General features: G+C 48.1%; 2 protein-coding genes across 2 annotated transcripts; one reads left to right on the top strand and one right to left on the bottom strand.

Moving 5' to 3' along the window:
• Positions 1-494: 494 nt before the first annotated feature.
• Positions 495-5,907, top strand: LOC119435486 (transcription factor ETV6; the record flags this gene model as incomplete). Its single annotated transcript, XM_037702330.2, has 3 exons — positions 495-672; positions 2,174-2,353; positions 4,757-5,907. Coding segments are annotated over 3 exons (573 nt in total), but the record flags the coding sequence as incomplete, so codon positions are not given.
• Positions 5,908-7,429: 1,522 nt separating this feature from the next.
• Positions 7,430-22,193, bottom strand: LOC125941971 (uncharacterized). Its single transcript, XM_049659851.1, has 5 exons — positions 22,085-22,193; positions 21,776-22,029; positions 17,115-17,339; positions 8,771-9,065; positions 7,430-7,799 (listed from the first exon to the last, which is right to left on the bottom strand). The coding sequence occupies exons 1-4, from the start codon at positions 22,191-22,193 to the stop codon at positions 8,811-8,813; spliced, it is 843 nt and encodes a 280-aa protein (XP_049515808.1). The 3' UTR covers positions 7,430-7,799; positions 8,771-8,810.
• Positions 22,194-22,470: the final 277 nt, after the last annotated feature.

Raw genomic sequence — 22,470 nt, 5'->3', positions numbered from 1 at the left:
AACCACGTGACGTGGACAGGTGGCCCGGACGCGGGCTGCCGCCGCTGCCAGGAGCGAAAACGACGTGCCAGCTGCCCCGGGCGGAAACCAACCGCGGGTAGATGGTCGCCGGGGGGAGGGGGGGGGGGGAAGTGGGGGGACGCCGCACACCTTTGCCGGGTGGGGGAGAGGAGCTCCCGGTGCAGAAAAGAAAGGAAACGAGGACGGCAGAGGAAATAGCGCAGACAGAGAGAAAGAAAACGAGGAGGGAGAGAGAGGAGGAAGAACGGGAAAGGGGACTGCGAAGCATGGTTGCGGCCCGAACGAGAGCATCGGAGGCAGCAGTAGTCTCAGACCCGTGGTTGGATGCGGAGCGACTCCTTTCCGAACTGTGTCGCGGTCTTGGTGGCGGTGGTGCAGCTATCGGAGTGGTGCGGTTGTGATACAGGCACATCGGGGCCCACATCAGGGAACCAGAACAGCGCACTCCGGACTCTGTGTAACTGACTTCCTGAAACGACCTGCCGGGACTCGGAAGCACGGGAACTAAACTGACATTTGGTCGCACATCAGCTTCATTCGCCATCTCCAGACCACCCAGAACACCGATACCGGCTGGACTTCAACGAAGCAGCATCAGTCGACTACCTCGGGATGTACGACGTCCAAGTTCACAAGCCGTGCGCGGTGCCGGTAAGTATGCTACCAATGGGTAGTCCCCAACGCTGTCATCAGCCAACGTTGTCAAGATAGAATGTGAGATACCCTCGAAGTGAAGTAATGTACGCTATCCTGTGAACAGCTCCTGCAAGACTGCTACTCCGCAAACGCGCGGGAAAAGCCCCCCGATAATTACGGGTCACTGCTATCTTCTTCCGTATAAACATGCCAATGCCACCGGAAGTCGTTCATCACGCGCCGCGCGATAACCACTGCAGTTGACAAGGCACACAGGCGCTTTCCGCTTTAACGGCATTTAGACCTCGTCAACGATGTTTCTACGACTCCAGCTCAGCTTTTCCTTTTCAATTGCCATTTGCGTGCCTCGTTTGGAGCTTCGACGACAGATGCAGCGTTGACAGAAAAGACAGCGCGTTGCACGGTTCTGTCAGCTCATTACCTCTGAAACAGATTCGTTAAGCAGAATTTTCTCTTTCATCATCCCTAACTACTTGTAAGCGTAGTCTCTTGAAGTCTTGGTAGCATCCGTTGCGCATTGGTGAGCCAGAAACGTAAGTAGCCCGATCAGCGGCAACTATTATGCTATTCGCTCAAGCAATTAAGCTGGCAGCGCTATAGGGCACCATGCAGTGCTTATGGACCAGCGATGTTGCCAAGAAACGAAATATACTCGCTGTCAATGTTTGCTGCCTTCAGTGGAAAATCTCATCACGCTGACCACACTCAGAGTTAACAGTTGCACACTTGAAACCAAGCTCCAAATAATGTATGTAGGGATATCCAGATATCTCGCGACACCCGATGTCTGTGAACTTGTTTCTCCAAAAGAACAGAACATACAATAGACCGTAGAAATCTGTGCGGTGACCCCGCTGCCGTGTGATTCAAGAAGTGGTGATATGATACTGGCCATAGTTCTTCGTTATTGTCCCGTGTGGTATGATAGCCCCATGACGGAAGAAACGATCTTGGGACTGTGTCCACGGAGTACTTGTACGCAGAACGCTTAACAGGCTGATGCTGCGCCTACGATGGGGCTTTGCGACAGCGTACGAGTGACTACGTAGTGAATTCTGGTGTATGCTCTTGTGAAAAAACTATACGGCAGCTGTATAAGACGACTGGGTGGGCAGGATGGATTTCGCAACCACGCGGTATTATAATTAGTAAAAGTTTATTATTAGCATTCATATTCGTAAAACAACCGTACCTGCAACAGGTTGTTGCCAAGATCACATACGGATATTTGAAAGCAAGAACGCAGTGGGAAAATGAACGCGTTAGACTGGTAGGCACATCGACTAAATCTGCATGGGTGGGTGGGGACTAAAAGAAACGAACCACTTTAAGAAACGCCTTTCGCGGCGGGCAATTGCATCTTAGCAGAATGAGTGAGGCTGTCGAAGGCATTACATATGCGACGTGTCAAAATTGAAGCTTTGACCTATATGCCGCCTTATGAATTGTAACGGAAGGTATCTAAACAAATTATCTTCCTTTTGTCGGTGCGCAGGAATCGTACCAGACGATGAGTCCGAGCTCGTGGTTCGGCCGGCGGCGGGCTCCACTGAGCAGCAGCCTTCCCCGGCCTCCACATACCGGGGTCTGTACGCTCTAACAGTCCGCTGGCAACCCCCCGTACCCAGAGGGGAAGCGCCCCGTCATCGAAAAGACAGCGCAGCACTTCCAAAAGGTGAGAAGCGCTGTACATGTTTGCGTCACGACTATTACCGATTGGAATGATATGGTGTCTAGCTGTATACCATGCATGCAAATGAGCGTAAAATGGATGTTGACAAGCTGCGCTGAGAGCACTTAGGAACGAAGAGTTTTGTGAATTCAGCCCCTGATGAATATGTTCAAGAACATAAACTTGGGAACATGTGGACTTCAACCAAACATGTCATGGGTGGGAAAGCCAACCTGTAAACTGGTTACCAATTGAAGGTAAACTTCGGAGCCGGGCACTATAGTCCCGCGGTGGTATAAAGGTAAGAGATCCGCTGGAGTAAAGGAGGCCATTATTGGTTCGAGACAGGATTACTGAGCCATTTTTATCGAAGGTGGCGCACCGCAGTGGTGGCCGATAACAACACCGCCCGGTTTTCCATGTAACGTTGCTGTGGGAAAGCAGATCTTGGTGAACGCCTCCATAGAAACGTTATCGGTTGCGGAAGTGTGCACCAGTAAATGATGTAACATGTTGCTGCGTCGTTCTATCCCCATAGGTTAGTACTTCCCTAACTCGATCGCGTACATCACGTTTTGCAGCATTCGTTGTCCAGCGTGATGTATGTACACCTTGTGCGAAGAAACTAACGAAAATGCGCCTTGTAATCTCGGTAAGCTGCTGGGAGAGGCGCCGGGCTTCGTGGACCGTGAAACCACATATCAGCCTGCTAATTTAAGTGCGCATTAACACGAATTGCTGCCTTTCATGGTCACTGGTGCATTGATTGCGAGTTTCACGTTCCCCATTCTTATAAACGCTACTGGCACTGCAGCTATACGAGCGTGATAGTGAGCTTTTGCATGATGAGGTCCTCCGCGGTGTTTCAAAAGCCGCGTCTGATGCATTGTCCGTCTGTAGAAGGTGAGTCCTTATACACAGTTAGAGGCCTATCTGTCATGCTTATACGTACGAGGAGCTAGTGTTATTCTGCTCCATCTTAGCCTCAAAATTTGCTCTGTTTGGACATTTAAAAATCTTAAAAACGTCGCTGCAAATAACTCGAAATGAATTATAGAGATTCCGATATTCCATGCGAACACCAGCGCATTCCGTCGATCTTTCACACACTACAAATGGTAGCAGTGCAGCGTCTATTTCTCATGAAAGAACGGCAAATGATCGTATGCGCTTTGGAACTAAGGCTAACGTAATGAACGTGATCCTACCGACTACATGTGACAACTCAAGTTTACAATTAACGCGGACGGCTGCTTGTATAATTTGTGCACACCATGTAGGCGAATATTAATAACGGGAAACACAATGAAAAAAACAGCGCGAAATATGAGGCAGGAATGAGCGGACAGAACAAGGCGCTGTCCTGCCCTTGTCCTGTGCGCTGTTGTCCAGTTTCTCGCGCTGTTTTCCCGTCAGGAAACCGTGCCAACGGGCTAAGTTCAGACGCTTTTGCAGAATTTCCACAGTCCGTGGCGGCCTCTGACTTTGTTAGGAAGAAGCTTAACATATTCGCGTTCGCGCCCTTTCGCTTCCGCTATCCTAGCTTTAAAGTAAGGCGGCAGATGGCGATGCATGTATTGAGGGACTATACGACGCACCAGATTGGCGCGAGTTTCAAATCATGCGAATTAAGGAATGTGCTTTAAGCGTTGTTTTCAGACAAGGCCTTTGCGTTATTGACAGGAAGTAGAACGCTCGATAACCCAAGTGCTCCCCGAATATTAAAGTCTTGCGCTTTTGAGGGTAATGTTACATGAGCAACATCGCAGCCCTTGAAACCAAAACAGTAGCATTTGTAGTGAACACAGCAGGCAAATACATTTACAGCTCTTGTCTGCCATCCCATTTTGTGACAGCAGAACTTTAAGAGTAAAATGTACTGTTTAGGAGGTACAGTTAGTCCTTCGTCCCTTACAGGTTGCCAATCAGCCTAATCAGATTAGCGCTGTTTTGGTTGCTATCTCGAATGTTTCTTCACCATTCATTGCCACAAAAAAAAAAAAAAAAAAAAAAAAAAAAACAAGAGCCCTCGAGCAGATTCTTTTCGTTTTTAAAATTAAAGTGTAGCAGTTAGTAACGTACTCTTTAGTCGCATTTTAGGCCACACTCCTGATGCCGGGACAGAAGTTTGTTGTGCGACCAGAACTTTTCTCACAATAACCTAAATTTTGTCGTAGCGACAACTCTTCCTGTTGCAAGCATGAAGTTTTGTTTTACGACAACGTCAGTTCTAACGTGGCGACAGGAAAAAATGCCGCGACAAGATGACAAGCGCACAAGACGAGTACTATTTGCCGTATACTGTAGGACTTTCTCCTTTTTTTTTAAAATAGAACAATAAGAAACAATTTTTCTAATGGCGCACCTAATCATTATTAACGTTTCCTTAACTCCTTCTCTGCGCAGATCCGCGCCAGTGGAGCAGGGAGGACGTGGCCGTCTGGCTCGTGCACGTCATGGACCAGCACCGCCTGCCCGCCGTCTCCACCGACCGATTCCTGATGAACGGCAAAGCGCTCTGTCTCATGACCATGGAGATGTTCGTGCAGCGCGTACCCCTCGGTGGGAAACTGCTCTACAAGGACTTCCAGCTCAGGCTCAGCAACGTGCTCTACAACTGACGCAGTGGCACTTGACACTCCAAAATCTGACCGCGCGCAACTTCTGCAGTCACGGACCACGGGCCACTCGTACATATGCACCATACAATGCCATCTGCTCGCAGCGCTAATGATGACTCCAGTTTAACTCAGCTGAAGCAAGTGTCCAGGAGAGACGAAGGCAAGAAACAGCTATCCATGATGTCACCTATACCCGAATATAAGGGTGCAAATGGCGATGCCGGCAGAGGGCTCCCCATGACGCCATGGAGAAGTGTCACCTATCCAAGACTCATCATCAAACGCACTCGACCTGTGACCTGCGTTTAAACTTCAATTTTGAAGTGGCCCAAATCCTGAAGTCATAGCCTACCAATTTCCAGAGTTGCGTGTGTTCACATCAAGGTCCTTCCCGGTCCTCCTCCTAGTCAAGTTATTGTGGACAATCTAGTGGACCTCATCCGACCATGAGTTGTTATAGTGACACGACAACAGCGACAGTGGCCGGTCTTTGAGACACGTGTAAATAGAAGACTTTCATATGTATACAAATAGTTATCCGGCTATCATTGTGACATTGTTGCTCGTAGTTATATATCACCTTAGGCGTACTCAACGTCGTCTTGAATGTTTTTATATGCCGTCCTGGTGAAGACGTCCCAAAAAAGGTCTGCTCAACAGAGAAACCACGACATGTGTGATACTGGGCGATCAGCGCATGTTGATATATAGTACTGCTGAGACCCCTGTACTTTCTGTGTAAATACAGATGACGTGGTTGTCGCGAAAGCCGTGACAAAGAAGAGTTCCTTTACCCATCGCAGATGTATGCTTTAGTACTTTTGTAAAAGTGACAACTCGCAGTACACAGATATGTGTATAAAGAAGCACCTGCGGCGGCCCATCTTCTCACCTTCTTCACAATACCTCATAACCGCATTAAAACGTCTTCGACAGTTCAAATGCATCTTGTGTCCTTAATTCAAAACTAAACATCGCCTGGTAGCCGAAGAAGATAATGATTTGTCGGATTACTCCGATAATAGGGCGATCCTTCCAGAAGTTATGCTATTCTGCCTAACAGCTGATATTGTCGAAAGTAACGACATGCCATGGCTGAATTGGCTTATATTAAAGAAAAGTGTTGGCGATGCACACAGCATGCAGGTCTACAAAAGAACGATAGTAGCACCAGCATGCATTACTGAACCGGTTGGTTCAACCACCGTGTGACAACCGCGTGGCGTTGCATGCATGCAGAACTTAAGGCTTATTCCAAATTGCCCTTTCGACATTCTTCTATTACGCTAAATTATTTTTTCGGCGCTCTTCTTTTTGGATAGATCTCATTTCAAGCAAATAATCGAGTGTAACTGCACGTCACATAAACCAAACAACGTATTATATTAAGTAAGTTGAAGACCTAGTGATCAGTTTCAATACCTTTTAACAATGTGCACACTTTAGCAGTGTGTTTAGGTTAGAAGGCGCAGAAAGACAAGCAAGAGAGGATACGGAAAAAAAAAGTACACCGACTAAGCTACTAAGCAAATCAGCTTTAATGACTGTGCTAAGCAGTTAAACTGCAATGTACACTTTCACATGACCCACCAATCGCCGTTATACGACCGAACTATAATGTTTGTACAAGAAATGCTTTTAAGATTGGTCTTCGCTTGAATGCTACTGTGCACTGCACAGTAACTGTTCTCACTTTGTGCCCCCGCAAGCAGGTAAGAACATCCATCAAGTGGCGGCTCGGGTCGCTGCTTTTACACTCGGTCGCCGAGCTACTCTTGGATCCCGCTTTAAATTCAATCAAAGGTATAAACAGACAACTTATCGTTAATGCAAAATACGCACTCTAAAGATAGGCACTGTGTACTCACACATTACAGCAAAAGTGCCAATTAGGCGGTTAGTTACAGCGCATGTCCCAGTGAGATATACGTTTGTGCGCTCCACTGCGGTGCCGAATGCGGGGACAGGTGCGTCGAGCGCTGAGAGAATATTAGCCGACAAGGAGCTCCGGATAATGTATGCAGTGATATCCCGCTTTCTTGCGGCACCCGTGGTCTGTAAACTACTGTATCCCGAGATAAAAAAAAAAAAAGCAGATGCAAGGGGCCGTAGAAATGGCTGTCCGTTGGCGCCTCCATCATGGTTCGAGCAGCGGCCACGTGGTGCCCATTGTCGTTTTCCATTATTGTCCCCGCGTTCGTGTAATAGCCACATGGCGAAACAAAAGATCTTGGGACTCTACACACGGAATATTTGTACGCATAAAGGCTAACAGGGATCCCATCAGGATGCTGCGCTTCCTGATGGGACTCTATGACAGCGTATATATGATCGACTACGCGTAGTGAACTCTGATGGACACTCTTGAGCAAGACCGCGGCGGCTGTATAAGAGGACTGCAGGCATCGGGCGGGTTGTATTTCACAATGGCGCTATCAGTAAGCAACATCACCAGCATGATTCACGTTTTACTTGGCGAAAACGGCAAGCGCGTCAAAGCATGATGCGAGCCTCGTGCGTAGGCCCAGAGACACGTAAACGGCGCGCCCAACCGAAGTGGACACGCGCCGCTACCAGTTGAAGTACATCTTGGGCGGCCGCCTGACTCCTCGGTGTGCCACCGAGAAGTACGGCTGCTCGGAGACCCAGAAGCGCGTGGACATGTAATAGCTGTTCGCCTCGGCCCACTCCGGCACCTTGTACGAGGCAGCGTCGTCGGCGCTGGTTCCCTCGGCAGTGCACCGCTGGCACAGGTTGCCGCACAGGCTGACCAGCGCCAGCAGCACTCCCGTGAGCGTGATCAGCACCGACGAAATCAGGGCCACCCTCTGCACCGATGGAAACGACGCAAGAAGAGAGAATAATGTAACGAAGAAGAACGCCTCCACATAGACCGCAGGATTGCCAACAGCATAGCGTGCCGCAGAGGTTCGAGGTTTGAGACTGTGTTCGGTAAAGCGCTCTCTACCCGCCATCGGCCCTTCGTCGAATAAACCTTCTTTATAATTGGTGGAGGTGCTGGGTACCGATCCCCGTACCGCCACCGGAGGTACGAGTAACGAGTACGAGTATATACGGAGTGATCACTTTTAAGTCCTAGGGAATTTTTAAAAATTGCCTGTGACAGATAGCATAATTATTGTCCTTGAGCTGGACTATTCGAAGAGGCGCTCTAGATTATTATTAGCACGAGATATCGAAACACATATTAAACGAATGAAAATTCACGAATTAGCTTTTTAATTACTTTATGGCACATATTGCAATTTACGAATTGTAGCCGGTGAGTGTGCAAGACGCATCCATTTGAAAAGAATTTCCTGGATGACGTTCCGAGGTCTACAAATGACATAATGCTTTCGCATTCCCAAACGTAAGCGGTCCTAAGTGTCTCTGCCAAACTTTTTTTTTAAGCCAGCGGGTACACGCTAATTAATTGTAGTCGATCGCTGCCACATTTGCTTTTTATAATGCCTTACAGCTCGGTTGCACATTCGTATCTTTTGTCTTCTGTTGCATTGTAATGAAGAGGTTTTTGTCTTTGTCGTGGTTCTAGTTCGGTGGTAGGCGCTAATCGTTGACTGTACGTCTATCTGTATTGGTAGCCGTGTTAGTCAGGCAACTATTGCACCTTAAATTTCTTATCGTAATTAAGTCACGACATGGTAAGACTAAACAAATGGAATTGTTGCACTTACAGACTGGCGGGTCGTGGTACTGACAGCGTAGGTCGACGCCAGCATCAGGCCCCTCCCCCCGCCTCAATCCCGCGCCTCGTACAGCGCTAACACGAGCTCACCTGGCGCGTAGTGAGCCGGGTGATGCTGTCGCTCTCCTGCTCAAGCTGGATGACGCACGAGTCGTTGAGGCGCACGCGGCCCCGTTCGCAGGCGCACACCTTGTCGGGGCCACACACAACGCCCAGACCCGTGCAGCCGGCCACGGCACGACCACAACGCTCGCCGTACGAGGCCCACCGACGACAGGAGCCCCGGCCCAGCGACTGAAGGCCCTCGGAGCACTCGCACGTGCCCGTTCACGCACAGAGAGTTGGGGTCTGCTGACGAGCATGCCTCAGAGAAGAGGCAATTCTCCTGCGCGAGATAAGTGTGCACTCTGGTTAACTCTGCATTTTCTTTGTTACACGTATCTATCTATCTATCTATCTATCTATCTATCTATCTATCTATCTATCTATCTATCTATCTATCTATCTATCTATCTATCTATCTATCTATCTATCTATCTATCTATCTATCTATCTATCTATCTATCTATCTATCTATCTATCTATCTATCTATCTATCTATCTATCTATCTATCTATCTATCTATCTATCTATCTATCTATCTATCTATCTATCTATCTATCTATCTATCTATGACTGAAGGAATCCTCGAGCCTGTAACCCGCTAGGTCAACTTCATTTAAAATTGACATTAATACACGCAAAGGGGATGGTGGTGTCTGTATTTATAGGGAACGATTCTTGTCACATAAAAGAAATTCATGAAAGTAACCTAAATAATCGGGCAGAATTCCCATTTAGGGGAAAAAGAATTCACGTGACGACCACATAGGAGTTATAAAGGGAAGGAGCGGTTCGAAGAAAAGGTTTACTCAGCTGACTTCCGACAGATTTGACATATCTGGGACTTGGTTATCGATCGTAACCACTTCTAAAGAATACGGTGGGTTAGGTCACTTGTAGACGTCGCATGAACATGAAAATTGTATTAAATGATTCGTCTTCGAGAAAGAGTATCAAACAGGTACTTGGACTCCCAATTCAAACCAACACAAAGAAACTTATGGCACTAGGCCTTCATAACACTTTCAGTGAGATTGTCGAGGCCCAGAAGCTAGCCCAGATTGCTCGACTCTCCTCGACTGAGGCGGGAAGGCAACTCCTGGCCTACCTCAATATAAGCTCTCCAATAATCAACCAAAGAGAGTGCACGCTGCCGTCAGAGCTTCGAGAACGCCTCATCGTTCCCCCGCTCCCACGTAACATGCACCCCCAATACAACCCCGGCCGACGTAAGGCTAGAGCAGCCGCCCTCCTCAAAACGGCTGCTGCAATGCCAGATTCGGTAGCATTCGTAGACGCCGCTCAGTACGTCAAATTTAAGCACTTCGTCGCAGCCGTTACGTCGCTGCAAGGCGAACACCTCACTTCTCTAACAATCCCCAACACGGATGCAGACCGAGCAGAACAGGTAGCTATAGCATTAGCTCTGGCGACCACGGATCGCACAACAGTCTACACAGACTCCAAAGCCGCAGCATAGGCCTTTCGCGCCGGCTCGGTTTGTAAAGAGGCAGCCCGCGTGCTTTCGCGTGCAACGTGGGCCGATACTAAACACTTTATCTGGTTCCCCAGCCACGTGGGCCAACATGCTCACCCCCTTGTCCCTAACGCCAACGAGCTAGCTCACTCCAAGGCGCGAGACCTTACTCGCCGCGTGAGGGAAGAGGGCGGCCCGAGGCCCAAGGGCGAGCCATAGCGGCGGGACCCGCTCCTAACGTACAACGAAGTTTGTGATCACTACCGCCTTGAGCGCAGAAAGTTTCCTCTACCTCACCCTCATCTCACGAGACCGCAAACTTTGACTTTGCGACTGTTACCAACAGGCGCTTACCCTTCACCTAACTTTTATTCACGATTCATAAGTGAAATAAAGCCGGGTTGCCCTCGATGTGGGCTCCCGAGATGTAATTTACCACACATGCTGTGGCAATGCCCCATGCTGCGCGCGGCTGCAAGGTCTCCAGCCACGGAAGAAGAATGGACTGCTCTCCTCACCAGTCCCCACGAGGACGACCAACTTCGGGCTGTCCAGAGAGCCCACGACCTGGCCACCGAGTTCCCCCTCCCGGTCCCGTCGTGGACGCGGCCCGCAGACGAGCCCCCTTAGGGGGACTTGCTCTTCTCAGGACCAAATAAAGTTCAGTTCAGTTCAGTTCAGTCTTCGTGCCGAGGACACGCACCAATAGTCAGTAACTAAGGGCATAATAAATTAATGTAATCAGCCTATAACGGAGTGGGATGCGAATGTTGTCGTTGTCGCCTTCAGCCCTGCTGCCGCCAAGGGACATCTAACTTAACTGCCGTGCTCTCCACAAGATGGCGCGGACTAACCGAGTTCTTGCTAGATACTTGCTAACAGGCAAAGTGATATGCAACGTCTGGCTAACACCTGTGGACAGGGAAATGAGAATTTAGGATTCAAATTTAGCGTTACAAAATCAGGTGTTGTGGTATTCAATGAAAAGAGTGAACAGACAGTGTCAATAGAGGCCCAAGAAATACCTCGGGTAAAACAATACAAATACCTTGGTGTATGGATAAACGAAGAAAATAAATATATGGAAACACAGGAAAAACCAATAGTAGTTTTCACTATATTATTGTTTTTTATGTGTTGTTTTCTTGTATTGTTTTTGCCTGCGTAGAGAAATGCGGCCACAATGAAGCACAGGGCGCTATGAGGATATAATAGGTACGAGGTGCTCCGGTGTATGTTTAATGGTGTAATGGTTCCAAGACTTACATTTGGAAATGCCGTTGATTGCTTGAAGTCAGAAGTACAATCAGGCCTCGACGGCAACCAAACGTCAGTGGCACATCTGGCATTGGGCGCTCACGGGAAGACTACAAATGAAGCTGTACAGGGTGATATGGGCTGGGCAAGTTTTGAAGTGAGTGAAATTGATTTAGAAGAAGGACTGATGAACTTGAAAGAAAGTAAATGGATTGCAAGAGGGTTCAAGTATTTGTACAGGAAAAATAGTGACTCACATTGGAGGAAAAGAACTAGAAGCTTACCAGCAAGTATGCGACTGGTATAGGAAGCAACATGGCAACAAAGAACGTCAAACACAAGGTAAGAGAGGCTGAGAATCTCCTGGGGGGCGGCAATGGAAAATAAACCTGTTTTGAGTAACTGCCTAAGAGGCAAAAACAAAATAAGGAAAGAAACAATTTATGATAACTCAAAGGGAAGCTCTTTAATTGTCGAAGCAAGATCAGGATGCCTTAGAAGCGAGCTACACCAAGGAACAAGTGCCACATACCCTGCGAAGGAGGCGCCAACGCCGGGCCAAATTCCAAAGCCGACTTATCACCTTCCGAAAATAACCCCACGAAAGCAAGGGGAGTTAATAAGGGGTCTTCTGGTGCGCCAGCGAACGCCGGTTGTGGTCCAAAGACCGAGTCGGAGCCAAGAGTTGTCAAAACACAATATATTGTTACGGAGCGATCCATACATGGATCAACGCGAAGCTTGGCAGCGCGACAAAGACGACGATAAAGGCGCTAGCTCTTGGGCCGGATCGGACGTCCCTTGCCCTAGCCTCCTCTGTATATATTTTGTAAATACATCCTTCGCCTCCATCTCGCTTCCGTCACAATATTCTTCGAATAAGGCAGTTACATACACATATACACACTTCGGTTAGGCACAACATAATGAAATTCAGATGAGTATTAACAAAACACTGGAAAATAATTACCGACAGGCACTAAGAGTCCAACACATAAAGTACAGAATGAATAGGAACACAAAGTGTCCATTCGTATTCACCCGTGCTGGTCTTGAGCCGGACGATCTCGGCGTAGCTCGAAGCAAATCTCGAAGAAAGAACTTCTTCCGGAAATGCAGACGATCGAGGAACTCGTCGACTAGCTTGCCGGCGAATCCCCTTCTTCCGCAGACGGTCAGTCTTCGAGTCATATCTCGTCACCGGCGCGGTCTGATCCCCCTTATGATTCCCGCAAGACGCTTTTATTGCCTTCGCTATAGCGCTTCTCGAACTTTCCGACGGAGTCGTGATCCCGTAGCATGAAGAAAGCTTGGGAATCTTCTAGACCTTTCTCGCGTTTTCGACAGCGGCCGTCGGAGCATCGTCGAGGAGGGTGGTGGCTCATCCGTAGGCGCAGGCCGGGTTGTCATAGTCCCTCTCTCTCTCTCTCTGCTCACCGGGTGAGAGGGTTTTCCGGCGCGCGCTCTCGCTCTCTCTCTCGTTACCGTGACCTTCGCGTACCTTGTCGAAGCTTCTATAGTCTCCGTTGAATTGATTGCGTCGGCTGTCTGCGACGTATGCGCTCTCTCGCTCTGTCGAAGCTGCCGGGGTGCCGTCTTGTTTCCTTGCTGGCTTGAGTGACGCGCGGCGCGCGCTTAGATTATGCGCTCTTTTGTGACAAGAATAAGCATGTGCTTCCTGCGGTAAAGCTAGGGAAACGATGGAGCATGTTTTATTATAATGTGAAGATATCTACCCAGTTGTCGGTTTAGGCTCCGCTGGCCTCCTCGAAGCCCTAGGGCTCAGGGATAGCAGGGGAAGAGTAAACGTGTCCGCAATAGAGATTAGTAAAAGGTGATTGGAGGTTTGGTGGATGGATGGATGGATGGATGGATGGATGGATGGATGGATGGATGGATGGATGGATGGATGGGTCCGTCCGTCCGTCCGTCCGTCCGTCCGTCCGTCCGTCCGTCCGTCCGTCCGTCCGTCCGTCCGTCCGTCCGTCCGTCCGTCCGTCCGTCCGTCCGTCCGTCCGTCCGTCGTCCGTCCGTCCGTCCGTCCGTCCGTCCGTCCGTCCGTCCGTCCGTCCGTCCGTCCGTCCGTCCGTCCGTCCGTCCGTCCGTCCGTCCGTCCGTCCGTCCGTCCGTCCGTCCGTCCGTCCGTCCTCCGTCCGTCCGTCCGTCCGTCCGTCCGTCCGTCCGTCCGTCCGTCCGTCCGTCCGTCCGTCCGTCCGTCCGTCCGTCCGTCCGTCCGTCCGTCCGTCCGTCCGTCCGTCCGTCCGTCCGTCCGTCCGTCCGTCCGTCCGTCCGTTCCATCCATCCATCCATCCATCCATCCATCCATCCATCCATCCATCCATCCAACCTATCCAACCCATCCAATCCGTCCGTCCGTCCGTCCGCACCCAGTCAGGATTTGGCAATGCCTGCCGTATGCACTCCAACCCAATTTCATTCTGTAAATTTCATTCTCATGATCAGGGTCCCTTGCGAGTAATTGACCTAGATAGACGTACTCCTTTACAGACTCTAGAGGCTGACTGGTGATCCTGAATTGTTGTTCCCTTGCCAGGTTATTGAACATTATATTTGTCTTCTGCATATTAATCTTCATCCTCTCTTCTCTCTTCAACCTTCAATCTAAGCACATAGTCACGTGTAAAAAACGCACATTGCTATCACAATCTGTTCAGATTGATATACATGACTTCACTAGGTGTCAGCGCGATAGAAGGGGAACTAACGCACAAACTAACGCACAAATGTGCTTAGCACAAATGACTTGCTGTTAGGGCGCGTCTTCGGTCCGTTTCCCTTTTCATTTTCTGCGCATGCCCCCTGATGTATACATACACATGATTTGGCTACGGCATTAAAATAGTGTTGAAAGTCAGGCGCAGTGTTTGTCGTCTCTCTCAGTCCTCGTCCTTCGAGCTGTACGTGGTTTTAATTAAGAAAAATCTGCGCGATAACACAAAGGGCAGTGCCTTGCTATTTGAAGCTCGATCTGGTTGCCTAAGGACAAAAACACGCCGAAACAAATATTCACAACAAGGTGAGGCATGTGTCTCCTGCAGCAAAAATCTGGAGACCACTCAGCACATCCTAATGGAATGCGAAGGTATACACAAAGTGAGACCCGTATGCAACGTACACCTTCCAGAAGCGCTTGGATTTAAAGTGGATGGAAGCATCAACCGGTGAGCTGAGATAAGGAAGATACATTTAGAATATTGATGGAAGGGAAGCAAGGAAGACAATGATGGGAGCGGAGCCATTACAGATGCCTGTAACGGATGCCTGTAACGGATGCCTGTAACGGATGCCTGTAACGGATGCCTGTAACGGATCCGTTACGGATGCCTGTAACGGATCCGCTCGAATCAATATTTCCCTTCTTTCTTATTACATCCTAATGATTTTTCTCTTTTAAACAGTATGTATCTACCTTGTACCACTATCCATAGATAGCGGTGCAAGGTAGATATTTAAGTTTAAAAGATAAAAATTGTTAAGATGTATACAAAAATGCTAGAATGAAAAGCATGTATAACATAGCCGATTAACTCAAGCAGGCTAGATGACTATTTGTCATCGCCACGTTTAAAAGGGGATGCCAATAAATCATTATCATCATCATATTAAAGTTCGGTAGGGTGCCTCGCACGACGGGACGGAGGGCGCGCGCATCGAGGCAGCCTAGAGGAGAATCACGAGTAGAGTGTACTAGTCTACCTAGAGGCTAATGAGAATGCCGACGCGTGTGAAGCTCGTCTCGCCAAAGCAAGCGCCAACCAGGCCAAGACGACGGCCAAAGATCGAGAAGTCCGTCTCGCGCCCAAATGCGTGATTCGTATCGTGCATGCCTCCAGGAGCGGCGGGATGTCGAACAGCGTTTGGAGGCCCTGGAGTCGCCTAGCACAGACGCGTGGTTGTCGACACTTCTGAAGAACACAATGAGCGTCTCCTAAGTTGCAGGGCGACCAAGGAGACCCGATGGGGGTCGACGTCATTGCGGGTGAAATACGATACAATGAATATACGAAATAAGTGAATAATAAACATGAAACAGAGACAGAATACAGACATACATATATACGTTGTGTATATGGCCAACATTTATTCATCGAATCATATGAATAACCGTACACGTCTACCTTATCTCCGTTAGCGTCGCCACTTTCTCTTTCGTTATGTTTCCCTTCTTCGCGTCCAACAAAATAAATAAATAATAATGCGATATATACGGAACGTGCAGTGACTGGCCTCATTAAGCAAACAGAAAGCACACTGACACACTGTTTTCCGGGCTCGCCCGGAGTCAACATAAAGCGTTAGTATTTTTCACTGCAAATTCAACCTTCGAATATAAGTAGCGCTGAGTATATGTCGTCGTGTGCAAAATTTCGTAGGGCTATATATGACAATCCAGCGTTAGACCTCTGAAAGACTCATGGTGTTTGACTTTACGATAGTATAAGAAAATATATGAATATAGCGATATGGCATATACGGCTGACCAACTATATATGATATCGAACTGTGGAGCAAGTCTTTGAGATTGGCGGTCGCACCTTCAGAGTTATGCAGCCCCTATAGCACCACTCGTGCAAAGGACCTTCCAGCTGAACTCCGGCACTCCACGAAGCTTTTAATTGCAATTTATGTTAAAAGAAAACAGGTACTGCTTTCAATTGACACTGCCCACTAGCGCCACATGCGCATGCAACTACGTAACATTGTAAGACGATGTTTTCGTGGCCTGCCAACCTAGAGTCCTAGATATAGTCATGAACCCGATGTACGGACGCCGTATTCCACTGGCTGGCTTAGTTTGCCTACAAATATTCTATGCTTTGGTTAATTCTATGCATTGCCTTTTGGCAGCAGTACTCATATATAGCGATGGTTTATAGGCTTAACTCCGTGTCCCGATCGTTAGTAATTTTTTATTCGTGGAACTTGACACCTCGAACCAGCCACGGTCGGCGCTACTGCCGATCTGCGAAATTACTTTAGTAGGGCACACGCTGCGACGCGGCATCCGAGACGACGTGCGGCATATCTGAAATATGGCTGCTTCGACTTGAATGAAACCTGCAGGAATGTCGAGGAACTTGTTGGAAACTTGTTGGTTGCGGTTGTTGGTACAAGTCGCACGTCGGTTCGCACGCGGAATCGTATGCCATGCGGCATATGCTTGAATTTCGTTGGTCAGGCCCAATGCAAAGAGAGCTAGTTCTATATGTGCACGCGATGACGGCGATGTGCACAATAGCCAGGATGGCAAGAACTTTACCTGAGACGTTTCTGTGGGAACGATTAGCCGCGCCGTCTGTAGCAAGCGCGATTTCATGTTACAAACCTATGGAGATCAACGGCCGGACTCCCGTGGTGCCATCTGTGTCTGCAGCACTAACTTCAGGTGCTCGTAACTGCTACGCAAGCGTCTTCCTGCGTTCCGCAAGTGATTCGATTCACAGTGCCTTTTCTTTTAATTTGGGATGGGTGATCGAGGGAGACTATTCGTGTTACACCGTCGCTACGGGCTAAGGTTGAAGAACTAGCTTCAGCAAATCTTTGGCTCCAAAGAGAAGAACAAAGCTGCAAACGCACGTGCAGGGCCCGCCCCTTGTGACAGACGTCGTAGAAGCGGTCGTAGGCGGACTTGTTGGTCGGGCAGGCGCACAGCAGCGAGTGTCCCAGAGAGGAAGAATTGCAGGTTGCCCCGTGACTCTTGCAGCGTTCGCGGCCGCACTCGCGCCCCATCTCGCCGTACGACGCCAGCCGCAAATGGTCCGCGGTGCCCACCAGGGACGTCTGCGCCGTCGGCACCCGCTCCTTAATTAGACGCGCACGTGCCTTTTATTAAACAGTCACTAAAGAGACGAACAAGATATCTGGCTATACGCTGATACAACACTCCTTTAAAACCCCAGCGTGTCCATTCTAAAGAAAAAGAGCAACTTATAACCGCGGAAATCCACAAATTATAGCCCGAACGCTCTTTGGTGACGTCACTGCCGCGATGTACCAGATTCTGCAATCCTGTCTCGCAATAGGCTTTTTTTTTCTCTCTCTCTCTTTTTTAAAGAATCAGCACTTAAATTTAAAGCCATTACTCGTATAGTATTTGATTTCCAAGTTCAGCACACCTGGGCAGTTCGGTATATACTCGGCTTATCTTTCCAATCGACCATAGTTTCCGTGCAAGAAAGCGCTCTGGCAAAATAAAACTTGGTCACCATGAGTTATCATGTGTCCTCACTATTAGATCGTTTCATTGCTTACAATAGCAAAATCTGCTACTTAGCTATAATGAATAGCATGCTATAATAATTTAGCCACAATGAATACATTTTCTCTGTATTGTCGCATTAGCTCATGGACATGATTATTACAACCACTGATTGTTCAAATATAACACAGAAGGTTTTCAGCAACACAAAGTTTATAAGTGAACAACAATTCAACGACGATGTATGGATTACAGAATTACGTTGCCAACTTCCATCGCGCATCGCTAAAATAAGGGTGATCGTCTATCAAACAAGCCATTATCCGAGCGGTTTCGTTATAACGATCCAGTGCTCGTCTACATTTGCTCTGTCAGTGCTCTTCGCCGCATGCAACATGTGCACTGCAGCGGAAGAAGAACTGACAACGCATTGAAATATTTCTAGCGGGAATGTGGCGCCATCAGACGAGCTCTATCTGTACGCTTATGTTTCAGATATATGGCCTCCGAAATGGACGAACAGCTCACTCCCGCTGACCACACCATGCTAGGCTGTGTACTTAGCTTCACCGCAATACAGATCTGTACTGCAATAAAACATTCTGCATTAGTTGTGTAATGCGGTGAAGTATGTTAACACTTCCTAAAGTGCGATCAATTACAAAATTAAAGAAAAATGCGCCGCACCCAAGAGACAATGTATTCTGCTGAAGAATACTAAAAGTGGAAAGAACTAACCGCCATGCAGTGAAGTATACTAAGATTGGAATGGCGAACCTGGCCTGTAGGGTTGGTTAATTATTACTTTCAATTGTTTGCAGGTGTTATTGGATTAGAACGGCTCGCCGTGGCTAGATTAACTGGCTAGTGAAATATATGCAAGCGTTGACTGCTTCAAATGATTCGGCTTCAGCGGTGCCGCTGTTGCTGCGTGTAGGCACCAGTTACCGAGCAAACGGATTGAGTATACAGGGTGTCCACGTAACCTTAGGCAAACTTTAAAAATCTGCAAATGCCACGTAGCTGGACAGAACCAAGGTAATGTTGTTTGCCGTCGCTTGGAGATATTCAGATTATTTTTTGCATTTCGCCTATTTACATTAGTTTTAATTATTTATCAACTTCCCAAATATTATAATAAGATGAAAAGTGTCAATGAGAAATTTGTAGAGCAACATGAAAAACTCCCGATACAGCTTTCTGTTGCTCAATACGTGCTACATAAAAGTGTTTTTTTCCGAGCGTGAAAGAAGCCCGCGAATACACGCAAGATTGCCGAGCGACTTGATGCTCGAGGCACTTTGCGTGTATTCGCGGGTTTCTTTCACGTTCGGAAAAACACGTTTAGGTGCGAAGCACCTTGTGCGCTCGGGCTGTCGGCGTCTCCTGTCGTAATCGTAATCATCGTTGTCGTAGTCGTAGTCACGGTAGCAAGCTGCACGCGCTCGGCACGCGCTGCGTTCGTCGTCGTCGTCGTCTTGCACAGCTGTCTGCGTTGCCGCTCATCATTCCAGAGTAGAATTTCACTTCTCTTCTGTCGTCGTAATGGGGAGACTGCGTTTACGGGGTTATGAGCCATTGCTTAAGGCAGTATGAGCCCATTAACGGTGCATCACTGCATGCTTCGCACCTCCCCCAGGTTTCACGTTAGCGGAGCTGCATTTCGCTCAATGGGTCATTTGACACATACGCGTACGTATAAAACTTAATGCACCGTTCAAATCGAGCCTACGACTTAACTCGTGCTAACTGTAATAACTAATAAAAACTAAAACAGTAAGAAAGGCGTCCATAATGGCAAATTTTTTTCATTAATCCTTTTCCATTATTTAAGAAGGAAACGGCATGCATGTCTGGTTCCTTTGACCTACGTTTTTATGCAGCGCGTACTGAGCAATAGAAAGCTGCATCGGGAATTTTTCATGTTGCACTACAGTTTTCTCATTGACACTTTCCATGTAATTATAGTACCTGAGAAGTTGATTAATTATTTGAGACTATGTAATTAGGCGAAATGCAAAAAAAAATATCGGAGTAGCTCCAAGCGACGGCAAACAACATTACCTTGGTTCTGTCCATCTACGTGGTACATGCATAATTTGAAAGCTTGGCTAAAGTCACGTGGCACCCATGGCCCCCTGTATACCTTACTTCTGCTCAATAATTTCCAGTCATTCAATAAGAATGCCTCGCCTTCAAGCAGCTTACGAATTTGGTTTCTCGATTTAGGCAACGTAATGTATTATTTGGTCAATTTTCCCATGTTTTAACTTTTTAAAATGATGTGTGGTGTTGCAGCATTACATTTGTCACGTACACTAACACAGCCTTCTGCGGGCATCTGGTGATGGGCGCTTTGTGCGTTCCATTACTGACATCGCGATGGTGCGCCAGGTACGATAAACTTTCAGGTGCCTTCCTTTCCTCCTCTATATTCTTTTATCTATTTGCAAGACAAACTCCACCACACGACGCAGACGCTATTCAAACCTGCGTATGTCACTTTATATATATATATATATATATATATATATATATATATATATATATATATATATATATATTCCGTATTCGTTTCGATATGCGAATGTCATTTTCGTCCAAATTTCGCATTCTATTCGAAAGTATCGGTATTCGAGTACCTCTAATGAATCCAGTAGGGCATCCAGCAGCATCCGAGCGATAAGGACGGCAATGCAGTGTGGATAAGAGGCAAAAGCAGGTAGGTGATAATCTAGAGGAAATTAAAATAAGCGGAGTTGGACAGGTCGCGCGATGGGGGGTGACGTATTTGAGTAACAGAATAGGTACGAAGGGAAGGGGAGCGCATTCGAGGGTAGGAGAGGATAAGAGGGAGTGGAGAGATAAGAAAACATCTGGGCATTGGATGCAGTCAGGCTGTCGCATGACAGTGATAACTGAAAATCGCTGGGAGAAGCATACGTCGAGTAGAGTATTAAATAGGCACATGACGATTATCGACGGCACTTTGATTCCTAGATTCCGTAATGGTTCCAGTGTTGGCTCGATGGCACCAGAGATGCAGCTTTCCTACAAAAATAACTAGAGGGAACTATGGCGCAAGTGTCTGCGGGAGCTGCAAATATGTGCTGGTTAAGTCAGCCTAGGAATGATGGTTGGTACATACATTTGCCCTAAAGATCGTCATTCGGGCTTCATACGGCCTTGCGACTTCACAAACTGATCATACTCCACACAATAATGAGTTATAAATGCAGCAATTCGCAATGGTTGAGCACGTGCTCAAATACTTATTGTATTGGTGTGCTAGGAGGACTATGACTGCTTAGAAATTTAGAAAGAGAAAGCGTAATAAATAACGCCGTAGAAACACCTGAAGCGACAAGCTGAAGATTAAAAAAAAATATGTGTACTACGAATCATTTACACGGTAACATCGCACCTCCTAAGTTACCTCTGGTAACTTTTCATGCGATTAGAATTCTTAAGATACTCAAGCACTTTCCGGTATCTGTGGATCTAACCTCCCTCGCGCCAGCCTGGCTCAGTGGGTCTAATGGGTAGAACATCGGGCTTTTGTGCTGAGGGATCCGGGTTCGAAACCAACCGTGGGATCACGTTTCAGTGAGTGATTAGCATACTCTGAGAGCTTCACCCAGTTAGAGGTATGTATGTCTGTCCGTATCTAACCACTTTCACGCCTACTTTGGTCGCTGGGTATGTGCCACTGCGTATGTGCCGCTCTGCAATGACAAAAAAAAAGTCCTTTAAAAATTTTCCGGTGCTGGCCGGAATCGAATCCGCATCATATACTGGCAATCTTGACTGCATATATATTAAGACACGCGCCAAGCGCGGACTTCGTGGGGGCACCACCAGATGGCGCCGCGTGTCCAGAGGGAAGTGCGAGAGAGGAGCCCGGCTGTACACGCCTCATTCATGACGCATTTCCGCGGTGGCAATAGGGTGTGTCGCTACATTACAGTCATCCTGAAATGGTTTCTGCCAGAATCTTTATAGCAAGCTCTACGATTCCGGAGATTTGCACTGTGCATACCTTGAGCGCTACCTGCCGTCCATCGGGCAGAGTGATCCTACAGGCGACGTCTGCGGGGCGAAGCCTCAGTGGTGCCTCGATGGTGAGCAGCGAGTCCACGACCGCCACCGCGCCGAAGAGACCCGTCCGCGAGTCCACAGAGACCACGCCGCTGTCGTTGGCCGCGGACACGTCCCAGGAGATGTTGGCGGCCGCCGGCTCATCGAGCGTCCGTGGCCGCGGAGCAGCTGAAGAGCAGGGGGCGGCCGTCGGCGCTCACTGGACGCAGGGCACGCAGCCGGAAGTCCGGGACCGAAATGTTCTCCGGACTGAGAAGCCACTGCTCGTCCAAGTCCAGGTGCTCTGTCGGAACGGAGGCTACAACGGCGGCGAAGGCCCCGGAGCAGAAGAGGCACGCAGCCACCGTCAAGGACGACATGTCTTCTTCTTCTTGCTTGCTTGCCTTCGAGAGTGGCTCGATGTCTTCTTCTTCTTCTTCTTCTTATCTCGCTGTTCTTTTCGTGGCGCGTGCGCACAGCTCGTTCTGTCAAGGTTCTGTTTGGCGTGGTGCCTGGAGTTACGGCTCAACTCACTACAAGGGTTAGACTCCGAATCAGGTGGTAGTAGAAAAAAAATGCGAGGGAATTTTGTAAATTAAAGAGAAGATAATAAAGGAGTTGGATCATGATCATCACTGTCATCACCATCATCAGTCA

The sequence above is a fragment of the Dermacentor silvarum genome, unplaced genomic scaffold, assembly GCF_013339745.2.
Source record: "Dermacentor silvarum isolate Dsil-2018 unplaced genomic scaffold, BIME_Dsil_1.4 Seq749, whole genome shotgun sequence".
NCBI classification, from domain to species: Eukaryota; Metazoa; Arthropoda; class Arachnida; order Ixodida; family Ixodidae; genus Dermacentor; species Dermacentor silvarum.
Note: the sequence above shows the minus strand (reverse complement) of the source record. Positions and strands in the feature narration are given on the sequence as shown.

What these genes read in the sequence shown, in the direction of transcription:
- LOC125941971 (XM_049659851.1), bottom strand. Translation starts at nt 22,193, where the DNA reads ATGTCGTCCTTGACGGTGGCTGCGTGCCTCTTCTGCTCCGGGGCCTTC. An exon ending in GGACGAGCAGTGGCTTCTCA is followed by an intron (nt 22,030 to 22,084) that starts GTCCGGAGAACA and finishes GCGTCCAGTGAG; the next exon opens with CGCCGACGGCCGCCCCCTGC. An exon ending in GACGGCAGGTAGCGCTCAAG is followed by an intron (nt 17,340 to 21,775) that starts GTATGCACAGTG and finishes CGTCTAATTAAG; the next exon opens with GAGCGGGTGCCGACGGCGCA.